We start from the raw sequence: 25,339 nt of genomic DNA, 5'->3' as shown, positions 1-25,339 counted from the left end.
GAATGCTTGACGGCAGAAAAGACAAAATGAACAGTAACCCAAACAAGACGTTTGTCTTGTTACAGTTGGGTTAAACAATACTGGGCATTGCATATGGGATGATGTGAGTAAACACGAGTATCAATTTAAAACCGCGGCCGTGACAAGAAATCATGAGCTGCTCTAATTTGTTTACATAAATATTCACACATCTAGCTACTAAACGAAATTTGTCTCTAAATTGATCATATCTAAAGTTTATTGAACTCTACCAAAAGATACACTATCAACATTATCAGAGGGACTCATTCGAGGTCAATGAACGCATTCGATAGTTCTATTTGGAAAGAAACAAAGACTTGTTTTATTTAAGGTTGCAGTTTAACACCATAAAAGCTGCGATTTTCAATTGTAATAAAATATTTCTAAGTATAGATATTCTTAATCATAAAACCAATACAAATAAACATGGCCATGCATCTACACAATGCCTCAACCACCTAATTTCTATGTATGATGAAAGGTTGTCATATATATTCCTACTCTTGTACTCTTTCCAATGATGCATTGAAGCACTGTACTTTGTTATATTTATATTGCAGAAAAGAATAGCATAGATTTTTTAAGACTTAGAAGGCAAATGAGCTAACAGTCCAATTGATGGTAAATGGCCACCATTTCCATGGTTTTCGCAAAGCCAGGGGTTCAGCAGCAATCTACCTTAAAATGCATATTTTAATTATTGACGTCATGGCACCGAGACAGGACTGGAGGAAGTTTCAGCATGGGCATGGCCAGAAAGATCTCTGGAAATGCAGATTATTGACATCAGCATTCTGAGTGGAATATATGGATATTGCAGTGAAAAGGAATCGTCTGAAGGTAGAGAAGATATCATGGTACCATCTCGATCTGATCTTCAAAGTATTCTCTGTGGATTAAGCAACAGAGAATGTAGAGAGAGCCAATATCAATATGGCCAACAGCTCCAAACTGTGCGAGGTGAGAGATGCGACTAGCTACAGTGTCGTAATGGTAGAGAAGCGGTGCTCACGCGCAGCACGTAGTCGACGCCGTCGAGCGTGAAGGTGTTGCCACCGATGCCGAAGCTGACGCGCGGCAGGCGCGGCACGAGCGCGCAGTCGAACATGAACTGTCCCAGCGCCAGCGGCGTCGCGCCCAGCGCCGCGTTCAGCGCCGCCACCTCCGCCACCGGCCCGCCGATCAGCGAAGTGCCCGTGTCCGCGATCGCTTCGCACCCCTGTACACACACACACACACACATCAATAAACATATCACACCAACCGCTTGTAGCCAACATCATGCTGAGATTACATTTTAAATAGTCATCATTTAAACTCAATAATGGCAATAACTAATACAAGACTGGGCTGCATATTTTACGATGACTTTTACCCAATAGGGGACGGACTCATTTTGTTCTTTACTATTATCAAATATTTACATAATATAAATTATAACACAGAAAGAATTATTAAAATCCGGTAAGAAATCAATAAGTTATAAGTATTTGAATTTCGGTGGAAGGGTAATTAACAAGAAACAGAAAAGAGATGAAATAGCCACATGTGACGTCATCGGGAATTACGACGCGTGCGAAAGAAAGAGATGAAGCGATATCCCTACTTCGCGCCCACTTCTGCATATTACAATATTTTAAATATGAATTATTCACTCATTTTTTAACCAATTCTTATGCAGTTTTCGCAGGAGTGCTTCTTTTTCGTGTTATTAACCATTACATACAGAATAATGTACAAAATCAAGCATAGGCCGGTCCCCTATTACATTTGCCTTAAGAGGGTAATGTTTTTTCCTTGAGTGCTTTGCAAACACGAAGCTTCTTTAATCGTAAAACCCTGGGCGGTTCGCTCGTTCAGCACCACCTGCTACCACTGGGTAATTTTATTTGCTAGGTTGGTAACAAGGAAGGATTTTTTGTATTAAATTTGTTAATTATTATACTTGATAGAATCCATGTTGTCATAAATAGGTGATGTTAATCCCGTCTCTTTTTATCCATAGCAGTCTATTATTTAATATATACAAAATCTTAAATCTATCATTATTTGTTACTTAGATTTGATAATTCACTCCCGACAGTTCTACAGACCTTAGCGCAGAATTTCTGTCCCTTGACGGAGACAGAGTCCATGTGGAATTGCCAGTAGGTGGGCTTGTCTACATTCACGTAGGTGAAGTTGCCGCGGTAGTGCGCCGGGTCCGACCCGCCCAGGATGATCTCGCCGCCTTGCGTTGCCGAAGGGTCTCTGCAGTTATTATTACCAACTATTAAATCTGCACTTTAAAGTAGGATAAATAGAAGTACGTCGTCTATAGTAGAATAGCAGTCATATTTTGTATAATTTTAAAATGTATGTAGATATAGTAACTTTGACTTTTTGGACGACCCACACCTCGGTCCCGCTCCCACACGGCTATGAAGGCCGCCTCCAAAACAGCAGGAGCAAATTATAATATAAAAATCCGCGATAAAATTCGTAAAATTGTTTTATTTAAATGTTTAACATTCGTGTAAACATAAGAAATCATAAGCAAATCTCATGGCCAACTTAACAAAAAAAATATGCTGCTGATCATTCTTTTTTTGTTGCCGTATAAGACAAACAAGTAAAAGGTCCACGCAAAAAATCTGATAATAAGATTAACCTGTTGAGATAGAAGGAAAAGACTGGTTGTACGAGTCCCTGCGCCACCATGTTGTCGAATACGGGCGGCACGCCGTCCACGGAGATGCTGTAAAACAACGCCAATTACAATTTACACAATCATTACACTTCATAATATAAATCGTATCATGAACTGCATAAAGGTTGCAGTATAATATTGATTAAAATTAATGATCTAGTTATGTATGTGTAATATGCAGTTTTACCTGCTGAATGCCATGCCGAGGATGCCGTCGAACTTGGCGGCCACGAACGCCAGCCCCGGCTCCGACATCGCCTCCGCGAACGTCTGCGAGCGCACCGACAGGCCGCCCACCTACACCATCGCCACCCATATGTTACAATTACTTAGAGAACAAAGGATATAACAGTGATCTCCATATAAGGGATGGTTTGAGTTATTTGACTTTAAGCTTTATATTAAAACTGTGGTATTCTAATACAGTATGTATCTCTGAAAATACTATCAAACATATAAAAATATTTCACTAGTAGAAAATTATGAAACCTGAATCTTATAACATGTACTTACATTCTTAGAAATGGGCATTAAAGCGGCTAGAGCCACAGTTAAAACTGTTTTAGGTACATACAAAATAATAGCTAAAAATTCAAAGATAACATGAGGATGAAATTCGACACCTATGCTGATGATACTCACAGTGACATCATCGGTTGAGAGGAAGCCAGAGAGGCTGCCTGAGCCGTACTGTATGGCAAACTGCGTGCCGTTGGCGCGGTATGTCTTGGACTTAGTGCTGTCATACTTGTTGTGCACTAAACAAGCAATGTTTGTGAGGTGGCACTTTTTAGAGGGCACCCACAAGTTTGAAGAGCCCGTGTCGAAAACCACCTTGAAAGACTGTGGCGGCGATCCGATCGAGATCGGTCCGTAGTATTGTGCCTACACAAAAGTTAACATATTGCAATATTCACTACCTCATTTACAAATATAAAAAAATTGTAAAACCAATAACAGGTACAAAAAATACTATATATGTAACAATATGGCCAACTTGAGTAATGTGTAAAGCTGTATATTTATAATAAACAACAGCATGATAAGCAACCGTGGTCACCAACTCCACCAGTCACCTCAACACAGACAGCGATAAACACATGAGGTCGCGGGTTATCATCATTTGTTCAAAACAACTTGCAAAACTGTTGTTTAATGTTTTGTAAATAATTCTAATGCAATAGAATGCCTGTCACATTAATGCTAGCTCAATTTTTTTAATATTAGATTGAGCAAGACATTGAATTCAACTATATTTTAATTATGATTGCATATTATGAATGTTATTCCTCCATTGATATGATGTTATGACTTCCATAACATATCCTTTAAAAATAAGCCATTTTGGTATTATTTTGAACAAAGCTGAAAGTGGGTTAATTTTGATGCAAAATATTTGGATAATTTTTCATGCTTTGAAATGTTATAGGTACTAATTTGTTTTTCCCTACATTATTAAAATTATTTGTCTCACATCAAGATAGTTGGAGAGCGGCTCCGGCGCGGGCCCTGAGACGGCGTACTTCACGCGCAGGATGTCCAGCTCAGTCCCCACTTCGTGCATGTGCTTGCGCACCGACTGCATGCGGTACAACGGCACCCTGACATTACATACATTCTTGTCACAAAGCACAAATTGATTATGAGATGCTGATACACTGAGATAGATAAAATCCTCAATAATTAGAAAAGAAATCTAAAACAAATTCTTTTACGCGCTGAAATAACAACAGCGAATTCAGTTCAGGGTAATGTTATGTCGCGTCTTAATGACTAAGCAGGTATGATTAAGCCCGCACAAAAGAAAAAGCTTACCTGCTGAAGGCGGTCACACAGGTGACCACCGCAAACAGCATTATTACTAGGAATCGGCCCATTGTTAATGCAAGTCACCTCTGACCGCACCGCCCTGTCGAAAACACACAATGCTTACAAATAAATAATATGTCCTGAAAATGCCGGTACTTAACTATTAAATTATTTGAAGTTGTATACCGTTAAATGTAAATTATATCACTAACACAATAAAAATAAAAGACGCAGCTATACAACGCAACAGTCACGCATCAAATAAATCGAATTATCCAATTAAAAAAACTGCAGCGCAATATTCAAACTTGACAGTTGTTATTTGACGTAATTGACAATTGACATACGAAATATAAATATAATGAAAAGTCGGGACGGAAGAATGAATGAGCAAGCAGTCATTTCATATTTCATTTTCATTATGGCGATACCTCAAGGTCCATTTAAGATTAAATTACTATTTAATAATTATTTACCCAGATTAAAGGTGAAACAAAATGTATGAAAATGGACCTTGAGGTATCGCCTTATAGAAAAAAAATACCATTCATCTCCATTTTTCTTATTTATAATAATTGTTTCTAATGCAAATATATGAAGTCTCAGAAGTATAGCCCATACAGCCAAGTTGTTATAAAAAAAAATCTTATAGTTTTACTTTCTTCGACCTTGCTCCTTAGATTTTTGTATAGGCTTACCTAAGGCAAAGTTTGCGGCGGCCACCGTAGAATCGTCTTTATTTCTAATAGGGTTACAATCTACATGATAAAATACAATTAACAAAATCGGTTAACTGGTTTAACAGTAAAAGTTACTTTCATATATCTATACTTCTATACTGTATATTACTCTTTGTCTATACTAAGTAAAATATTATAAAGCTGAAAAGTATGTTTGTTTGAAAGCGCTTCTGTCAGGAATTATTATTTCTTCAATTTTAAATTAGTTTCTTTTAGTAGTCGGTAGCCCATTTATCGAGGAAGGCTATAGGCTATATAACATCACACTATGACCAATAGAAGCGGCGCAGCGAAACAATGAAAATGGAGTACGCATAAACGGAGTAATTTATTTCTTCTGAGAGTTTTAGTTGCGGGAGCTGCGTAAACGGTTAAAGTTTCGCTACAATCATGTATTCTTCAACGGATTCTTCTGAAATTTGCTATGGAGGTAGTTTTAGATTCTTGGAAAGACATAGGCAACTTTCTACCCTAGGAAAATATTTAGCGGGACTACTATCTGGAATACTCTTTCACGCGGGCGAATCCACGATGATTAAAAATATAAAAACGCGTTTTTATATTATTGGAGAATGTCCAGCTATCACTCTCGACAATGATGGATGAATCAGTCATTAATTGATGTTTTATTTTCGGTATATGGGGATGTGGATGTAGGTATGTTTTTACATAATTTTATGTGGGTGAGTGCCCACATAAATATAACCAATATTTCGAAATGATTCATTTCATTTTCAAAATTACTTATAAATAATAACCTTTATAACTAAAACTTTTTGGAATTAAATAATAGACAGAATAACGCACATGTTTTAATTATGTCAATTAACAATTATTAAGATTTACCGCCAAACGGGCTTTACATACATTTTCTACAATTTTGTTATTTATTACAATGTCCAGGACAGCTGCCCGAGTCGATAATTTGACACACGAATGTGCAATACGCGCAGCTCATAGCGAGCGCGTACTTGCGCCTATATTACACTACACGCGGCGCCGGCGCATGCGCGGGGCCGCCGACAGTGGACACGGCACTTATTTGTTGTACACAATAAGGCACAGATATAAAAAGTTAAACATTCCACAATTTCAACTACATACAAATTTACAACCCACTTATATATCTTATAAGCCTATTTCGTAATTATTTTTATATTTACAAAATTTTAAGTTACAAAATATTCACTTTGATTATTTTTAAAAATTTATCATTCAAACATTATTACTTAATACAATAGTGGGATGTGTAGTGTTGTTTTACGGTTGCAACATTATAACATTTACTTACGAACCAAAGACTAACATAAACAGCAAAGAACTTAGTTGTAGTAGATTGTATGTACATAGTTATCGCAACACACAACTAATGTATGCTATTGTATTTAATTTAATAAAAATGTGTTTACTAAGTTTATAGAAATAAAACTTACAAAATATATAACTCCTGCCTTACTGATCGGACATGAAAAAATCGAAGGCGGCACCAAATTGTTGATACGACCTCGGCCGGGTGATGTATATTCGAATGGAGAATATGAATGACACACGAGTGAAGCGACGCCTGCGCCCCACACTACATAATACTTTGTGTCATACCATTTGACAGACAAGGACATACATTTTTATTTAAAACACCTAGTATGTGTAACTTCGCGTGAAATATATTATCTATATTATACTTAAAGTATTTATCAAGGAAACAGCTTCCAGGCTTTTTCGGACATAGAGGAGCCTGTGTGCTACTAATAAATTTAATAGTTCAAGTTAAAAGGTATGTTAAATTAACACCGTTAATTAAATATAATGTGTGTTACTGGTAAATTACATTATATATACATATATTTCTTAGATAGTGATATAAAAATTTGTACATCGTAGTATAGTATAAATTTTGATTAACACCAAATGACCTGCAGTTCGCAGCTAGTTCGTACTTTGGTAAAGAGGACGGTACACTTTGTATCCAAAGTTAGTGGTAATTTTATTAGTTTAAACTTACATAAAACATAATAACACGAGTACAGCCGAGGCCGACATGTATAACATGAACATTAACATTTCACCGACACAAACACTCGCGACACTGCCTCGTGACTGCCTTTAGGCTGCAAAGATATCGACGTCTGACAAGATTGGTTCGTACGTACAAAATTCACTAGAGTGCACCACGGAGAATACGGCCAATAGCATGGAATGTGACTATAGATATACTAGCGTGCCGGCCGCCGCCGTCCACCGCCGCGGACACCCGTCTTTTGGGAATTGGCCTTATACACTATGTACAGGACTATCGTTACATCACAAATCCAACTAACATTACTTATGACGACATAAAACATGTCTACATCTTACTTCTATATTTACAAATTATTTACAAATATTATTTTATATTTTGGTAATTTAAATTGATTTAGTAAAAGTTATTTAAAAAAATGATCCAACCCGATTTAAAAAAAATAGCTTCATTAAAAATGGATTTTAGTAAAGAAATATAGTCGCGATAAGTTCGAGCATGTCTGATATGTATTACATTAATAATACTGGTAAATGTCTCACCGTCCCGCTCACGCACTTTACCTATTGTGAAGGCGCGATTTACCTACGCGGTTACATGATGCACTGGAAATATTTACATCATACAGTGGAGAGATCACAGTCCTAATGCTGTCTTATGCCATTAAATGCAATGGCTGAGCCTTCATCCAATTCAGTGAGGCTGGCTGTGATAAAATTACGTTATATAAAATATTTTCAATACACACACTTTGTCCCTGGACAGCCTCTTTTGATACTTGTAAGTGTCCTAACTTAACCGTCTAACAGGCTATAGCACCGTCTCAAGTATACAACCACACCCTCACGCACATACAAACAGTCACGCGTTGATTGCACTCAGTTTGGCTAAACTTTTTCTACATACAACAACAATGATCATGCAGAAAGAAAAAGTAAAAAACATTGGCCACATGAACATACATAATCAGACTAGCGTCGTACAATTCTCATTGCTAGTATTATTTCCACCAGAATTAGTCAATTCAAGTCACATCACATATGATATGAATTTATGTTAGATAATGCTCAGCAAACCCAAGAGTTTAGTCCTTGTGTGTCCATGTTTGGTATTTGCAGTTAACAAGTTTTCCAGCAAAGCTGCTTTTGTGAACACCAACTTTATTGTCACCCGGGCTTGTGAATACACTCATAACTCTCGTGTTATCTATCACGTTTAATATGAGAACGAGTATCACATAGTCAGTAGGAGTGCAGGAGCGACGCGTCTACCGTTGGAAGTGTTCCCGTGCCGTGGCGCAGTACAGCCGCTCGTCCGTGGAGAGCAGGCGCACGGAGAAGGTGCCGGTGGAGAGCGGCGCGCCCGGCAGGATCTCCACGTTGCCCGCGTTGGCCAGGAACAGCGTCGCGAGCAGGATGCGCGACACGTCTGTCTGGTGCTTGACGGTGGCGTCCAGCACGGCGGTGAAGGGCGCGGCGCCGCTCGCGGGACACGCCGCCAGCACGTCGCGCGCCAGCGCCCGCACGTGCAGCGCGCGCGCGCCGCCCGCGCCCCCCGCGCCGCCCGCACCACCCGCCGCCGCCCACTCGCTCTGTTCATTGTAAAATAGGATGTTTCTGAATTATACTTACACTATGTATATCAGTTCATAGGACTCTAAGAGATGCTCAGAAAGCTTTGTGAAGCCTTTTTTACAGCAATTTGAACCCACTACACCTGATGGTAAGCAGAGTAGGGCAAGATAAAGTATGCCAGTTGTTGCCAATCAACACAGTTGAACCGACTTGTAATGACTTGACTGAAACTGGATATACAACTTATCACAGACAAAGTTACATGGCCCACAATAATTAGTTTTTATTTTTTGTGTGCATTGATCACCATCTAGTCGGATATAAATAACCTACCACCAGCACTCATCTTAATGATAGATATTTAATATGAATTGAGATACATTGTTGCATGTTTAAAAAATGTGCAATGATTAGTACCTAACTGACAACTGTACAACATCATGGGAATGCGGCGTCAGTTTGTAAGACTAACTTAGATTTTATATAATTTATAGCATTTTATTCTAAGATTTGTTAAAATAAATGTGTTGTTGTCATGCAATTTATGATGATTGCTACTAGACTAAACTAAATTAAGCATTAAATAAAATAATAACACATTATTTTTATATGAACTATCCAGATATTGAGTATATATTGTGAATGATGTGTGTACTGACGTTGGCGGAGGTGTTGACGGACAGGTCCTCGACGCGCGAGTGGTCGGAGTCCCCGAGGGAGCTCTGCTCGAAGAACCCGTCGTCGTCGCTGTCGGGCTCGCGCGCCGCCACCGCCGCCGTCGCGCCCTCCGCCGCCGCCAGCGCCGCCTCCGAGCTGCTCCAACCGAGGAACCCTGGCACACCGTTACATAAATTACATACACATCTTTACACAATAAGTAATGCTACACCACATGTATCAACTAATTTTCACTACAAAAAATATACAAATTATAGGTGAGGATAGAATGTCAATCTCCACACGGAAAGATCGTGAACATAAACAATTGCCATACAATCTACAATTTCAATTCAAAGTATTCCAAGGACCCTCTTGGAATAAGTACATAAAGTATGTCATTCTGAGACATTATAAAATATATTATAATGTCTCGTAGTATGCTGAAACGATCGTATCGCAGGCTACAGACAGACCGCACTACATTTCTGAACCGCAATGCGACGCGACTGTCTGCACGAGTGTGAGTCTCTAATCAACACTCACCTCCGATGTCCGCGTCCGAATCATCGAATCCGCGGAAGGCTGCAAAAGATAAAACCGGTCACGTCACGAAGCCAGTTTAAACAAATGCACCACGACTTTATATCAATGCTCCCAACATTCATATACACGTCCCAATCGTGACCTTACACTGAGGTACTAGTTTTGTGCTGTGAGTATTGAGAACCAGATGGTCTTTCCCGCAGCACCTAGCTCAAAACAAATACTTGTGTATCGGTCGAGGAATTGTGATTCGCAGATGGAACTCGCGGGTTCGTTACCGGCTGTAAGCGTTGGATGACTCACCAGTGTTGGGGGGCCGCGGGTGGTGTGCTCGCAGGCGCCTGCGCTCGGCAAGGATGCGGCTCTTGCGCCGCTCCACCACGTCCGAGATCCATTTACTCTCGATGCTGAACTCTTGCACGCATCGCAGCTGCCGCTTTAACTCTGAAGCAATACTTCGCTTTAGCAATTAAACCAATGGTTCACATGTTGAAACGACTTCCTGCTGGAGATACACTACATCTTTCCACACATTTCCTTTACTTAAAATTATTTATTTAAAACCTCTGTTGTGTTCCAGTTCAAAGTACAACTGTAGCCAGCGTAATAATCACTGGGTTCACTGGGCGTTATGAGACTTACATTTCAAGATGACAAGGCCAGAGCAGTGTAATGCAGTTATTACTGTTTCTGGGTAGTAATGTCACTTACTTTCTACTCATAATGAAGATGGCCATAAAGTGTTGTTATTGATTCACCTTTACTGATTAAAATTTTGATCCTGCCGCCTACAATTTCGTCGATTTTGACGTCGCTTCTTCTCTTCCTTTGTCTCTTGAGCGGCGAGGGCGTGCGGTCCGGCAGCGGCGTGCTGGCGTGCAGCGGCGGCGCATGCGCGTCCGGCGACGGCGAGCGCTCCCGCAGCGGCGACGGCAGCGGCGGCGGGGACGGGGGCGCCGCCGCCTCTATAGCGGCCTGCAGCTCCACCAACGATATCGGGTTCAAAATAGACTCGCTCGATGACCGAGGCCCTTCCAGCTCGTCAACGAGGTAACCATCCTGAATAAATTACACATGAAACATGCATATAATTTTATTTACAACCTTCCTATATGGGTGATACTATTATGAATGGGCTGTGGATAAGTGTGAAAAGTTACATTGTAGGGCTCAAATTATTTCTTCATTATCTTATGTATGTCAATCATTAATAACTCGCATTGGACTTAATGTTAATAATAAAAGATAACATGTGGATGTATTCGCTTCCAAAAGTTGTGCTTCATAATGACCTGCAGTCTCCAAATGACGTGGAAGTCGGAGGGCAGTCCGATGGGCTCGCCGGCGTAGTCGTGCAAGGGCGCGTCGCCGTCGGCCAGCACGCGCGGCTCCAGCTCGATGTACATGCGCGGCAGCGTGGGCGGCGGGCGCGGCGCCGCGGGCTCGCGCCGGGCCGCCGCGCTCGGCTCCAGCGCCACGCGCCCGAACCGGCCCGCCAGCCCCGCCGGCCCCGAGGCCCGCCGCCGCCGCCGCGCCGCCGCCGACCCGCCGCCCGCCTCCGGCGACTCCGCAGCGCCTGGCTCGCGACCCGCCTCCTCCCTGCGGTCACCACTCATATCAATTTACATTTTGTTAGTTCTTGCGACTACATCGCGTCCCCGTGTAAATTTATTTTCCGGGATAAAAGTTCCGCTTGTATATATTATTGGGATAAAAAAATAACCTATAGCACTCAAGAGTTTCTAATTTGTAAAAAAATAAATAAAATCAGTTTAGTAGTTCCTGAGATTAGCACGATCAAACAAACTTCAGCTTTATATTATATTATCATACGTAAAAGCTACTGATGAGATTCTAAGTGACTCTTGTCAGACCAGTATGCATATCCTAACTTCAGTAGCATCATCAGCTCCTAGGTGTAGGTTCAGTAAAGCAGTTGTACATCGGTATCTATTTGTTAAGTAAATAATAATTAATTCTCACTGAGTGCCATTCTGCAAAGAGTCGCTGACGTTGAGCACGTGCTGGTAGAGGAAGTCCACCTTGCGACCGTAGAGACAGGCCGAGTGCTGCAGCAGTAGCGCCAGCTCGGCGTAATTAGGCGCGACGCCGATGGGTGACGCGCCGCCCTCCTCGCCATCCTCCCCCGCCTCCAGCGCGTGCAGACCCGCCTCCGTCAGGTATTCCTCCAACAACTGCAATATGACAGATTGCGCCTTCGTTACGCTTAACTTTTTTTAGGTTACATTTTTTTACCTGTTGTTAAGCACCACATACTAACCAAAAACAATACCAACTCCACTCCTGCACCGTGCGAGCGCAGTACTTGCCCCTCGGCGATAAAGGCGTGAGCGTGTATTTATTTGTGTTTATGTTGAACACCGTTTTGTATTCACACACTTTATATTCCAAAGTGCTCCATGGTTCATAGTACAGGTCATCTTTAAAACATCAAGTTAGCCTTTTGTAAAGACAATACATTATTATCTATTCGCTAACATTGACTGCAGTCGTCACAAATCATATTGTGTTCTTGTAAGAATTTAAAATTATTGAAACACGTCTGGCGAGTGCGCTATAATGTTCCCGATGTTAGAAAAACATGACCAACATTTTAAGTCTGTAAAATGGTTAAATACAAAAATACATAATGATTCTATAAAGTTTTTTTTTTTATACTCTATTATGCATGTTATCTTTGCACAAAACTGTGTAATCCACAAATAGAATACATTTATGTGTTTACACAGTGTGCAAGTTCCATTGTAATAAAGCCTGCATAGATAATATATTTTTACAAGTGACTGAGATCATCCTTTTGGGTTCATTGAACCCATATGATTAGACAAAATAGGAAATCAACATTGTCTTTTTTTGTAGACTAGCTTGTACTAAAAAGGACATCATACAATTTATGTATTTGTTGAATAGATTCAATTCAAGGCCAAAAACTTGTACTGTAATATTTAAAACTACACAATATTGCAATCTTATGCATAGCATCATACTTTTCTCCTCTTTGGGGCTAGTCGTCTGCTCGCACACTTTTGTGTAATCACAACCAGATCAATGGCTGTAAATCAAGAAGTAAGGTTTTATACGGGATCCATTTTAATGGACATCAATCTTTTTATAAATATTTTTAACATTTTACCTAGTAAATTATGCCTTATAAGTAGTACATATATTGTTAAAAAAGGTCACTAATTGAAAATCAATAATACAGTATGTAAATTTAATAAACACCTAATATATTAGAACATGTACATTACAATATTGGTCTTGTGTTGCTCAACCAGTAACACAATTTATGTACAAAATTTATACAAATTGTTTTAGTGATTTCACATGTATATGGATATGCTAATTTGTATTGTGAAATTATGTTCATTACCACAGTCCCACTGTTTTTACAATAGTGTTACTGCAGAATGCTGTGCATACTGAAATTTTGGGTATTGACACAAGTTTTTCATTACTTTGTACTAAATATGTACATAAATTTTGAGTGGTGTGGGCGGCGGGCGCGTCGGCCACGCAACTCATAAATGTTAATGTTGCATATCTTGACCGACTCCATTCTTTGCAACTACCCACGGCCCCTGTCAGTTTGGGGACTTGGTATTATAGTATTTCACTGTCATCTGGTGACTGAAATATGTCAACCCATCAGCTCTGTGATAACATTTGTTTGGTCCAATAACTCTCAATCCTCAAGATCAAGAAGAAATATCTGTATTTGTATCCATTACTTTTTGGCAGATCTCAAACGGATTGATTTAATTTGTAAATTTCATAATTAAGTTAAAATTCTTCTTAAAGATGGCAATTAACAGTGTCAACTGAAACTTTCATTATTATTTATTACTTTTATGATTTCGTCAAATAGTTGCGGGTCGGGATGTCGGCACGACGCTAACGGAATGTGTATATAAGAATATAGAACTGTTTGGCATGCAGGTGATGTTGAAGACACTGGTTCCAATTAGAAAATTCTTTTAGTGTTGCATAGCCCATTTATTGAAGAGGGCAAGGATTTCTTTTATGAAAATATTGATGAAAATATTTGTATGACTAGCTGAGCCATCTTATTACAGCCTGTTATACTCCTCCAATTCACCACCATGTACACAGAATACGCGCGACGAAAATTATTAGATTTTTCACTTAAACAAATATATATACATTGTTTGATTATGTTACTTAGAATATAGCTTCCAACTTTTCAGTAATTCGATTTTGAATCCGATGACTGAGATTTGCATGATTGCATGAACAGCCAAAAAAAATCATATTCTACTACTTATTCCTTGCATCCCCCAGTAATTTTATTGCAGAAATAATGAGTAATGCATAGATGAGAAATATTTATGTCCCTTAAAAAATGTGTCATGCCAGCCCCTCCTATTTAAAAATCAAATTAAACCTATTATTTCCTATGGGAGCAAATTATCAGAATAAGAAATAACCAATGTGTTAATCTAGGACATGGTCTACCCACATGCAAACTTTCATCTAAATCTAATCAGTTATGTCTGTGTTTACTTATAAGAGACAAATACCCAAACATTGCCACAAGCATTTGCATGTTTGATATTAGTGAAAAGTGAGATTTATTATATGTAGGTAGGTAATAGGTGTTGTTTACAGCTTATCCTTGTGCCAAATTTTATTCAACATTATTCAGCTGTGTCTGCCTTTACTTGTAATAAACAACCATACATATTGAAGGACATTGGCATTTATAATATTAGTAAGAAGCAAGATAGAAGTCACTAAAAACATGTGATGTTTGTCAATTAAAGCATCAACTTTCATTTTAAAGTCATGCATTCTAATGTTAACAGTCATGGATTTGTAAATAGGCCATATAGGCAGGGGCCTATGGGCGGCAGATTTCAGAGCATGCTCACTCAATTTAATTAATCATTTGTTTATTAAATAATACAAACACATGGAAAATTATTTAGTATTTTAAAAACCTACATACATACAAAAACCTACCTACATGGGGCGGCAGAAATAAAGTGGCCTATACTCATAAAAATATAAATCTGGCACTGGATGTTAACTGTATTAAAAAACTGAGATGTGTATCTGCAGATTCAGATTTTGCAACCTCGTACATCCCTAGTGAATATATCATTTTTTTTCTGTTTACCTATGACACTAGAACAACAATGATATGCCTTGAAATCACTGCTTGTATGTGTCATGTGATTGAGCTACCAACATCCAAGCTCAAAATAGACAAAAAAAATAAAATAGGAAAAGTTTTAGTGTTTTGGCAACACAAGTGGAATTAATGTTTTCGTTATAATTAAATTACACATATTTAATATGGTACCTCCAGGCACCGTCACACTTGCTTACTTTTTACATAACACTTTTTAGCATGTTTAACCTTGGTTGAGAGAACAGTGTATTGTGAGGCTAAGACATAATAAAACATTCACAAGAAAAACCTTGAGATAACACACTCAAGGTTTTATATAAAACAATTTAAACAAGCAACTTACATGGGGAAATGATGCATGACCCATGTGAGCAAGCCAACATGATTATGTAAATATTTAGCACAAAACAAACACCTATCGCCCGAACCACACATACCCATTATACATGGCAGGGTCTCTGTTGAACTTAATCTGCACGCGATATGCATGGTTTGAGTGCACACCCTGTAGGCGGGCACGCTACCGCCGCTTGCCCGTATTCATGAGGCACACCACACAAACTACATCACTGAGCACTGATGTCGGTGAGTACGCTGCTGAACTAGCGACTTGTCTCTGCGTTTCGCGGTGCACTGGGAGTTAGGACTGCAGTGGCAGAGAGCGCAATGGGTGCCGGCAGGGAATGCCGCGCCGGACCGCGATAGTGTGGGCAGCAGAGCACTCACCGCGCTGAGATCCGTGTCGAAGCTGCGGCGGATGTCGCTGATGGGCTTCATCAGTTCCGCCACGATTTCCTCCAGCCGTTGTGAATTCATGCTCCACCGTTTTTCTCGACGGGACGTAGTGCGATCCCTGAAAATAGCGTCCTTTCATTGATAACATTACCGAAAGGAGAGGCGAACACAATACGACCGCTGCTGGAAACACAGTGGCGCGAAACTTTCTGTCAACGACCCCTTTTTGATTTGCAAACCCTTACTACAGTATTGGGTTTATTCACTATTGTTACTAGATTATGCATTTAGTAAGCAATCACCTCGGACTCTCTTGATAGTCGGCGTCCATTTTACAAACATAGAATCGAGCTAATAGGAAGAACGTAATAACAACGGTGGCCATTTATTTATGTTTTTCAAGGAGATATTCCATTCGCTGTCATAATAAGCGTCATAAAATTCGTGTTCGTTCGCTGTTCGCTGTTCGCACCGTTACCGATTTTTGTTTATGGTAAACACAATAGTCTTTAGGGAAAAACGTAAATTTATGCTCATTGATAATGTTTTAAACTCAATAATATAAAAAAATATTATTTACTATATAATTTGATACAAAATGATTTTAGTATTTTTACAATCATTGACAACTATGTAAACTAATTGGCATGATTTTGGAATTGTCTATGTTTGACATCCGATTCGAATGGAGTTTTATTTATGTTTATTATGGAATAGAAATAAATTATTATTTTAATTATAAAGTTTTGAATTGTGTGTGTAAGTGGTATATTAGCGAATTTTGGATACAACAAAATATTAATTGTAGGAAAAACGGAAAAAGAGGAAACAATGGGAATGTCTCGCTGCTATTCTTTGATGAAATGCTTGCTGATACTTTTTAATATAATATTCCTGGTAAGCGTTTGTTTTTGTTTCAATTTGTAAATTAAACTTGTAATGAAATAAGACAAGCCTACAATTTGCGATAGCCTAATTAGCGCACTACCGATATTGATTGGTAATTGAATGGTCAATCGATTTCGGTAACCTAGTTTCAAGTTTATAATGGTGATAATTTGTGTAAACAAAATTTAATTAATACATACTTCGTAACAAGATATAGGGACATGTGTGAAAACCTCGCAGGGATCAATCAGGAGATTTATTTACTTGTATACACTGATTGCTATAAAAAGACGCCTGGCTGCTTCTCGCACCATGTTTCCATATATAAACAAACACGACTAGATACTTGTCTGGCGCGGCGGGTAAGGCCGACCGATACTCTCTTGTATGGCTGTAACAGGATTGAGAGATTGGTTTTTCTTAATCCTTAAGGTCTAAATTTCATAGATGTACACTTAGGACTCAGAATATAATATCCGCTTCATAAATAAACAAGGAACATGTGCATTACTGACACATACATTAACTTGTTTTGTAGAATTTTTTAAAAACTGTAAGTATTTCAAACTCTTTTACAATATAAGGGTAATAACCTAGATAATAATAATGTAATATGACTTTATTTTCCATGGAGCTATTATAATTTCTGGATGTCTCGTAGAACGTTTCATGGGTATTCAGCAACGGAATTGATAAGAACTGCGATATGGGCCCTAATGGTATCTGGTTAATGGTGTTGCAGTGTGTGGGCAGCGGCGCGTGCGGGTTCGCAGCGTGGGCGCTGTGGGACGGGCGCGCCAGCGAGAACGCGGCCGGGCGCGCCGGCCTGTGCGCGCTGGCGGCGTGGGCCGCGGCGCTGGCGGCCGGCGCCCTGCTGGCGCTGTGCGGCGCCGCCAGGAACTCCGCCTCGCTCCTCGCCGCCGCCTTCGCACTGCTCGCGCTGAGCGCCGTGGCCGAGGGCGCCGCCGCGTGGTGGGGCGCCGCGCATCTGCCGCAGCTGCAGCGCGCGCTGCGGGATCGCCTCGAGCTCACCGTGAAGCGCGACTACGGCGTGCTGCCGTCCCGCACGCACGCGCTCGACGCCATCCAACAGGGCCTGCAGTGCTGCGGCGCCGAGAGCATGCGCGACTGGCAGGCGTCCGAGTGGTCGCGCGGCCGCCTGGCGAGCGACGAGCCCGCGCTGGCGGCGCGCGCGGCGGCGCTCGACCTGTCCGTGGGCGCGCCCGCCGCGCACTACTGGGTGCCCGCGTCATGCTGCGCCGTGAGTGTCCCCCGTGCCCGCGGCGATGCAGTGGCGAGTGTGGCCAGTTAGTAAAGCGACGGTGCTGTGGTGGTTGCAGACGGAGGACGCGAGCGAGTGCGGGGCGGCGCGGCGCGTGCCGGCGGCGTCGGGCTCGGCGGCAGGGTTGCACGGCGCGGCGTGTGGGCCGCGCGTTCTGGCGGCGCTGCGGCGCGGCGCGCGGGCGCCGCTGGCGGCGGGGGGCGCGCTGCTGGCGGCGCATGCGCTGGCGCTGCTGCTGACGCTGGCGTTGTGTCTGCGCGCACACCCCGACCCATCGTACAAGGCGTAGGCGGTTCTCAATCTTTGCAGCGAGTCATCCCGAACTCCCTCCCTTACGAATGAATCACATCTGCCGGTGTCTTAACCGGTGTTCTGTAACTATTGAGTTGTACCATTTTGAATAATATGTTCCTACCATATTATACTTGCGAGTATAAAATCGACTCACACGAAATTGCCATTTCCCTTTCATTGTAATTTTACTCATAACACATGTAATATAATATTATCACAACAAATATTTGAATTTACAGCACTATTTTTGAATTTAATTTTATAAAACGATTTTTTTGTATAAAATGTCGCATCTGAGTGATTTTTTACTCACAAGTATAAATAATCAAAAGTCTGAATCCCCACGGCCCAATGATCCCACCAGTGCCTGCCACGGGCCCGCATGGGCTCCGGGTGTACTGTAGTGCCGGACGCGACGTAGTGTGTCGAGCCGGCTTGTAGGATATCCTGTATGCAACTAACACTAGTTTGTAGGGTGTAACCAAATGTGAGTTTAAATGGTGTCACGTGACACGACGCAGCCCTCCGGGTGGCTGAGGAGTGCTGGCGGCGGTCCGAGGTCCCCGGCGGACCCGGTGGGCCGCGTGGTTTATATGTTTGTAACCAAATGTGTACTAGTTGTAGGTTTATGTTGTTGTCGTGCTTCTGTCGGTGTAACAACACGCGAACCAGCCAGGCGGCGCTCGCTTGTTACTTATATAAAGTCCGAGATGCTGTAACCATGACTGTAAATAATAGAATAGGTACGACCACCAATAACACACAAAAATATTGGTATATGGAATTTTAATCCACATCTTTGAGGGCCGAAACCCACTTTCAAGAGGTGATCGCAACGGGTTTAAAAGGGAGTCTCTGGTTAAGTACGCATGCTGCAGTACTGTGGGCGCTGCGACGGTGATATAGTCTAACTCCCAAGTATTGATTTTAGAAAATTATGTTTTTGCATTTGAAAGCTTAACTTTGTGACATTTTCCAATAATTTAGGATTTTGTTGCAAAGTTTTATTAGAGTTACTTTCAATTTAAATTAATTAAGGGTGATATTTAATTTTAGTGCCTTTAGATAACAAAAAAGAAACCCAATATCAGAATCCGCGTCGATGAATATGATTGGTCTGGAAACAAACATGTGATTTCTCGACTAATCATAATCAAAGGACACACACCTCCGTGTCATAGCTGCCACATACTGCAGAGGTATAGACTATAGAGTCTAGAAAGTAGAAATGGATTCGCTACGGACAATACGCAAGCAGTTGGCTCACCCGGCGTGTGGTTGCGCATGCGCGTTACACCGACTCGGCACTTTAGTATTTTATCTCACCGCATGTACTTATTTATGTTTTATTTTCTACAGATATTTGTCTTATTGTTTTGAACTCGATTAACCAAAGAGCTGCTGTTGCGGATCTGAAGGAGACTGGCATTTTGTCGTAACTCGTAATACTCTTGTTAGTTTAAGTTTCGTTTATCACTGCCATGACATGTTGCGCACGAGCCGCCGCCGGCCGACCCGGCCTCGCCTGCAGCACGGAGCGGAGGCTGCGGCCGCGACCGGTGACCGCTCTGTGCGCTTGAAGACTGATTTATTTTCTTTTACATTTCCTAACCAACTGTTTAAAGTTGTAATAGAGTACAAATATTTATAAGTTTATTATTTTATTAACATAATTTAATTGTTATTTTTTACAAACCATATACTGTCGTACGATAGGTATAAAGACATAGTTAAGGATAAGTGTAGACTTTCAGATCAGGATACGTCGGTGTCGTACTGCACACAACACACATCATTATTTCGCCACAAAATTTTACTTTTCGTTGTATATTTTAGTGAGGCTAATGATATTGAGAGCCAAGTACAATCGGCCATAGAGAAGCATAGGCGCCGGGAGGGGGGTGCAAGTAGGAGCACGTGCACCCCCCTGCCCAAAAATAAATCGCAAAACACATAAGCCACAATACATGTGCAACAAGGGGAACTATCGACTACAGAGGTTTTTTTATGATAAAGCATTTTCAAAAACCCGTATAATTTGATTTGAAAACAAAATCGTTATGGTATTATATAAGTAGTATAGTGTGTAGGGGCAGATAAACCTCCCTAAAACTAATCTTGGCGAAGTTCATGTAGAGAAGGCAAAGTAGAACATAAAAGTAAATGTCTTAGGCAAAATAAGCGTTACTCCCTGATCACAATTTTATACAGATTTCTCGAGTTTGGCCCACGGTGCCCGCGACAGATGGCAGACGCTCGGACAGCCCGCAGTAGCCGACAGCGTAGTTGTACACGGATGCTTTGCGTTATGCTTTTGACTTTCCAAGCGTTAGGGTACCGACGTAGAACAAATAAAGCCTTTATGTTATGTGAATAGTTGTACGAGGCGAGCGGGCCGCTTTAACACTCAAGTATAATCGATGAAACGTGGCAAAACTATAGCGGACTTGTCAACAGGCCGTATAGACTGCGGCCCAGGCACAAATAAATGTTTAACCTTATTTTTAGGTGTTCACCCCGTTGAGTACGAATTGATTGCAGTCGGACTTTGTTCATTTCCACAAAATACGCAAATGCGGGACGGCACAAATTAAGCGCCTTAACGTAAGAATACTTACGACGGTATAAATCCGGGACTAGTCGAAACTATTCAAATATTGAAACATAGATAAAAAACCTACATTTATGAAGACGTCAATACAACAAAATTTAATGTAAAGAAATGTCTTGTATACGAAAAACATTATTAATAAGTAAATCAAAATATTAAAGTTCCTTTTTTTGTTTTTGCGGGAACCACTGCCTTTATCTCCGGGGTACCCTGCGAACGGGATACAAGCGATCCTCCAGCGTAGCAATTGCAGCGGTCCCGGCGGATATTGGGGAACGATGGAAACTTATAGGATCTACGGAGGGGTTATGTTCGCGGAAACTTATAGGCCTCAATGTCTCAGTGCGCATATCACGTGGTTGTATAACAATACAATCACGTGATATACACACTGCACCATGTGCGTCGGCCCGCGACTGATGTCCCCTGTGCCCCCATGCATGGGCGTGTATTCTGAATAGCGCGAATAGCTCCTTTCGTTGAGCGGGCGAATATTGTCCCCGTCTCCTAACTATAACTGTAGTTCAACTACACCATCGTAACATAATAAGTCACTGATATAAGCAGACCGTTATTAGTAAGTAACACTCCTTTAATGGATTCAGAAAGGTATTTGGATTTGGTGGTGTATGTGTGTGCAGTAGGTCATTAGTTAGTTTGATGTGCCGTGCGCGGGGCTGCAGAGCGCTGACTTGAGCTCCCGCTGTATCGGTCACAAACATTTAACATTTGGAACACTAATAAATGGGTATTATCGTTTTAACAATAATCATTGTGTTTTATTTTTAAGACGCTTTACATTCTTAAGCCCTTGAAGCCAGTAGGTAACTTTGCCGTTGCTCTAGTCTTTTATTAAGATTGATGAACTTGTAGTATAGTGAAATGATTCCTTCTGGGCCTGGGAGGCAGTTACCAATTCCCAATCCATGCAGTATATGACGATTGTAGAATGAGTTGGTACCTATTTAAATGAATTGTTTGAATCTATACCTTGTCCAGGGTTAAATCTGAGCGGATAACCTATACCGTGGAACTCTACCATTGAAACTGCTGGGTGCTAACCCGGAATATAAGTACTCTATCAGAGGGTCAGATTTTATACGAATCAGTTCGGCGGTTTCTGCGTTCACGTCTAACATCCGAATATTTTTCAAACATTCGCATTTATAATACCTATTAGTAAGAAGATTAAACATAATATCACATAGAAAGATAAGTATAATAATTAATATACTTAGTAATTTCAGCAGAAAATATAATTATTTACAAATCTCAGTTCATGAAGTGCCAACCCTGGCGCTAAAAATTTGATGGGCAAAGATGTAAACAGTGGTTCGGAAAAGGTAATTTGGATCTGAAAAATACCGTGCTGGGTAAAATGATATTTGTTGTAGTAGGGTCCACGGTACCTAGTACATTTTGCATTGTGGAACGGATTTATCTTGATGCACCGTCAAAAACTCCAACTAACCTTTTAAGGATGTACGGCCACATTTGTACCATTACATGAATAATGTTTTATAATTACCTATATCAAAAAAGGTATGATCTCATAAGTATTAGTTCGTTTAATAACGGAATTTCACGATTAATATATCTTTTTACGTATTTTTTGAGTTAAAGATGTCAAAATAGTGTTTCATCTGCGCAAACTATAACAATAATATCGCACAATTACCAGATAACCTTTTCTCTGCTTTGATCAGAAGCATTAAAATACGCGCGCTGTGTCGCTTCATCTCAAGTAGTAACATTATTTGACGTACTTATATTTTGATATCGATGATCACAAATGTAAGAAAGCGTATAATCTTTCACATTTCATTAACATTTAGTTATCCCTGAAAAAAAGCAGTCATGATCCCATCAAAACATTCTACCATTTATGTAAGTACTTATTATAATATTGTTAATTTAATTAAAAATAAAAATTAACTTTAATAACAAATGATTCAACAAAATAACATTCAATACATATTGTCAAATTTTTGGTTCCATGACTTTATGGCATTATATTCTCATAAAATATTTTATTAAGTATTTACTGGCGGTAGGTCTCTCATATGTGAGAGGCCGCTTGGGTAAGTACCACCGCAATGTCAATTTCTGCCGCCAAGCAGCAGTGTGTAGTCACTGTTGTGTTCCGATTTGAAGGACATTGTAGACAGGGTAACTAGTAGACATAATAAGACTTAACACCGCATGTCTCAGGATGGCAAGCGTTTTGGAATACCAAATATTACTTTGTTGTTCAAGATGTTGGATGGTGATTCTACTGTTTATGAGCGGTCGTATCGCTTACCACCAGGCGAATGGTAAACTCGTCTCGTCATTCAGAGGAATAAAAGAATATGTAAGTATATTACAGATAATTTAATTTGTTCTTCGTCCACATATCTAAGATTCGCATAATTATTACGTATCATGTAAGTACTTATTAGTCCATTGAAAAGTTACATTTGGGGTTGAGTTTTTTAGAGGACGCAATTTTATTTTTTGAAGTGTAGGGGGCGTCAGTGTAAAGCTAAAACTTTATTTATAGTTCTACGATAAAAAGTTACTGGACCAAAGTTTTGAGTAGAGAATTTAATTTGCAACAAATAATGTTTATTAATTTTTTTTGTCAGATAAATAGTTTAAGAGATACTTACATCGTAAAAACCATTTCAACCCCTATTTTCAAGATGGCGGCCGTGGGACAAGGGTGACGACCCCACAAACTGGTTTTAGCTTTACTCTGACCCCCCTACACTTCAACAAAATAAAATTGCGTCCTCTAAAAAACGCAAGGTAAGGCCTAAAAATGTAACATTTCAATGGACTATATGTCGTACACGAATGTCATTTAAAACATTTTATTGGCTCTAGCATTCCGTACAATGTTGTTTTATATACTTACAGATGCAGAATGAATATTATCGTTGAATGTCCTTTTTTAACAATTATTGAGCGACTCTCTTTAATAAATAAAATAACGTTTCGTGTGCCCGTACAACACATATATCCTTACAAGCATATTTCTTTAAAATAAATGAGACTAAATAAAACAATCATGTCCTCATGACATACTTTAAAAAAATGGCTGATGTGCGCATTATACAAGTTCTAAACAAATGTCTGCGATCAAAACTTCAGGACACTATAAGTACTAAAAATTTGTCATTTTGCAGATGTAACTTTTTTCTTCTAATAGTCGAGATATGTGATAACTAGTAAGTTTAATTTTAAATTTTAATTTGCTAGGTTTAGGTTTCCGACTGCTTCGTAAACTATACCAACTTCCGATGTATTAAGATTATTTATTACATACCGAAGTACGATATACTTACAAGCTCGTGACTCTTGCCAACGTTGTGCAACCTTGTGTGCTCATATTCGATATCAATTGGTATATAAAGACACAATGAATGTTTTATAGTAACTGATCGCATACCACATGTGCTCCGATAATATTGTAATGATGTCTGTGTGAACTGTGACCTGTGCGTCGGACGATGGTGGCCGCACACCCACACCGCTATAGCTATAGCTATGTCCACAATCTCAACATTGCGATGCGCTGCGGCTTGTCGCGGCTGTATTATGCGCGAGCTTCAGCTGTCAGCATCAGTGTTCAAAGCTGACGCATCACACGTTATCCAGCAGTCGCATTGGCGCCTGTCCGCAGCACGACTTAGTTCACAGACTTGTTTGTGTTTAGTAGTCACGCTGTAACCATGTTTGAGGACGCGACGGCTTGAATAACGTAGAGGTAATTATAATAATATACATAATCTTTTTAACTATCTCCAAAGGAGACAGAAATTACCGTGACTCAATTTAAATAAGTATTTTTTTTCTATTTCATATACTTACTAAGCTTTGGAATGGTTCTGTTTTAAGTAATTTGTTGTAGGTCCTTGGATTTTTAAGATGCAGCAGGAACTTAGGATGGGACAGGATGAAAATTATTCTTTATATAGGTAAGTATATACCTATTGGGTTCAATTAGATATGTTTGATAACTAAAAAAAACAAAATATAATAACGTTTTTTACAAAAAAAAGTACTTAATCGTCTCCAAACATAGTGTATCAAAATAAAAATAAACTTTATCTACGATTTAATTTTAAAAATAAAACATGCACATAAGTATGTAATTTATCTATAAAAATATATAACAATGAATCCCTATTTCCCTTGGTCACGCCATCATGTGTGAACGGCTGGACCGATTTCACAATTTTTTTTATTGTGTTTGTTATTGTCAAGAGAAGGTTCTTATGAAAGAAAAAATTCAAAAAATTGGGCGGAAAATTAG

At 40.0% G+C, this 25,339-nt stretch overlaps 3 protein-coding genes across 4 annotated transcripts; 1 reads left to right on the top strand and 2 right to left on the bottom strand.

Annotated features, from left to right (window-relative positions):
* Positions 1 to 979: 979 nt before the first annotated feature.
* LOC119189808 (lysosomal aspartic protease-like) lies at positions 980 to 4,919 on the bottom strand. Its single transcript, XM_037440434.1, has 8 exons — positions 4,706 to 4,919; positions 4,526 to 4,619; positions 4,185 to 4,311; positions 3,353 to 3,595; positions 2,898 to 3,007; positions 2,672 to 2,758; positions 2,115 to 2,271; positions 980 to 1,240 (listed from the first exon to the last, which is right to left on the bottom strand). The coding sequence occupies exons 2-8, from the start codon at positions 4,585 to 4,587 to the stop codon at positions 995 to 997; spliced, it is 1,032 nt and encodes a 343-aa protein (XP_037296331.1). The 5' UTR covers positions 4,588 to 4,619; positions 4,706 to 4,919; the 3' UTR covers positions 980 to 994.
* A 1,139-nt stretch (positions 4,920 to 6,058) lies between these two features.
* LOC115450020 lies at positions 6,059 to 16,429 on the bottom strand. 2 transcript variants are annotated; one of them, XM_037440398.1, is made up of 9 exons: positions 16,267 to 16,429; positions 15,956 to 16,082; positions 12,037 to 12,248; positions 11,346 to 11,652; positions 10,812 to 11,112; positions 10,357 to 10,497; positions 10,054 to 10,092; positions 9,510 to 9,682; positions 6,059 to 8,867 (listed from the first exon to the last, which is right to left on the bottom strand). In XM_037440398.1, the coding sequence occupies exons 1-9, from the start codon at positions 16,347 to 16,349 to the stop codon at positions 8,544 to 8,546; spliced, it is 1,707 nt and encodes a 568-aa protein (XP_037296295.1). In that variant the 5' UTR covers positions 16,350 to 16,429; the 3' UTR covers positions 6,059 to 8,543. The 2 variants fall into 2 exon arrangements, with proteins under 2 accessions (XP_037296295.1, XP_037296296.1); XM_037440399.1 differs by lacking the exon at positions 10,054 to 10,092.
* A 216-nt stretch (positions 16,430 to 16,645) lies between these two features.
* LOC115450021 (CD9 antigen) lies at positions 16,646 to 21,808 on the top strand. Its single transcript, XM_037440438.1, has 3 exons — positions 16,646 to 16,861; positions 17,595 to 18,113; positions 18,193 to 21,808. The coding sequence occupies exons 1-3, from the start codon at positions 16,796 to 16,798 to the stop codon at positions 18,421 to 18,423; spliced, it is 816 nt and encodes a 271-aa protein (XP_037296335.1). The 5' UTR covers positions 16,646 to 16,795; the 3' UTR covers positions 18,424 to 21,808.
* The last annotated feature ends 3,531 nt before the right edge of the window (positions 21,809 to 25,339 follow it).

Source organism: Manduca sexta, chromosome 19 (assembly GCF_014839805.1).
Source record: "Manduca sexta isolate Smith_Timp_Sample1 chromosome 19, JHU_Msex_v1.0, whole genome shotgun sequence".
Lineage (NCBI taxonomy): Eukaryota > Metazoa > Arthropoda > Insecta > Lepidoptera > Sphingidae > Manduca > Manduca sexta.
This window is presented reverse-complemented; position numbering and strand designations above follow the sequence as displayed.

Bases quoted from the DNA above. Each gene is read 5' to 3' on its own strand.
- LOC119189808 (XM_037440434.1), bottom strand. From the start codon at position 4,587: ATGGGCCGATTCCTAGTAATAATGCTGTTTGCGGTGGTCACCTGTGTG. The intron at 2,272-2,671 runs GTTAATCTTATT...TAATAACTGCAG, and splicing joins TTTTCCTTCTATCTCAACAG to AGACCCTTCGGCAACGCAAG. The intron at 1,241-2,114 runs GTCTGTAGAACT...GTGTGTGTACAG, and splicing joins GACAGAAATTCTGCGCTAAG to GGGTGCGAAGCGATCGCGGA.
- LOC115450020 (XM_037440398.1), bottom strand. From the start codon at position 16,349: ATGGCCACCGTTGTTATTACGTTCTTCCTATTAGCTCGATTCTATGTT. The intron at 12,249-15,955 runs GTGAGTGCTCTG...GTCATATTGCAG, and splicing joins TCGACACGGATCTCAGCGCG to TTGTTGGAGGAATACCTGAC. The intron at 8,868-9,509 runs GTCAGTACACAC...TACAATGAACAG, and splicing joins CCGTCAACACCTCCGCCAAC to AGCGAGTGGGCGGCGGCGGG.
- LOC115450021 (XM_037440438.1), top strand. From the start codon at position 16,796: ATGGGAATGTCTCGCTGCTATTCTTTGATGAAATGCTTGCTGATACTT. The intron at 16,862-17,594 runs GTAAGCGTTTGT...ATGGTGTTGCAG, and splicing joins TTTTTAATATAATATTCCTG to TGTGTGGGCAGCGGCGCGTG. The intron at 18,114-18,192 runs GTGAGTGTCCCC...TGGTGGTTGCAG, and splicing joins TGCCCGCGTCATGCTGCGCC to ACGGAGGACGCGAGCGAGTG.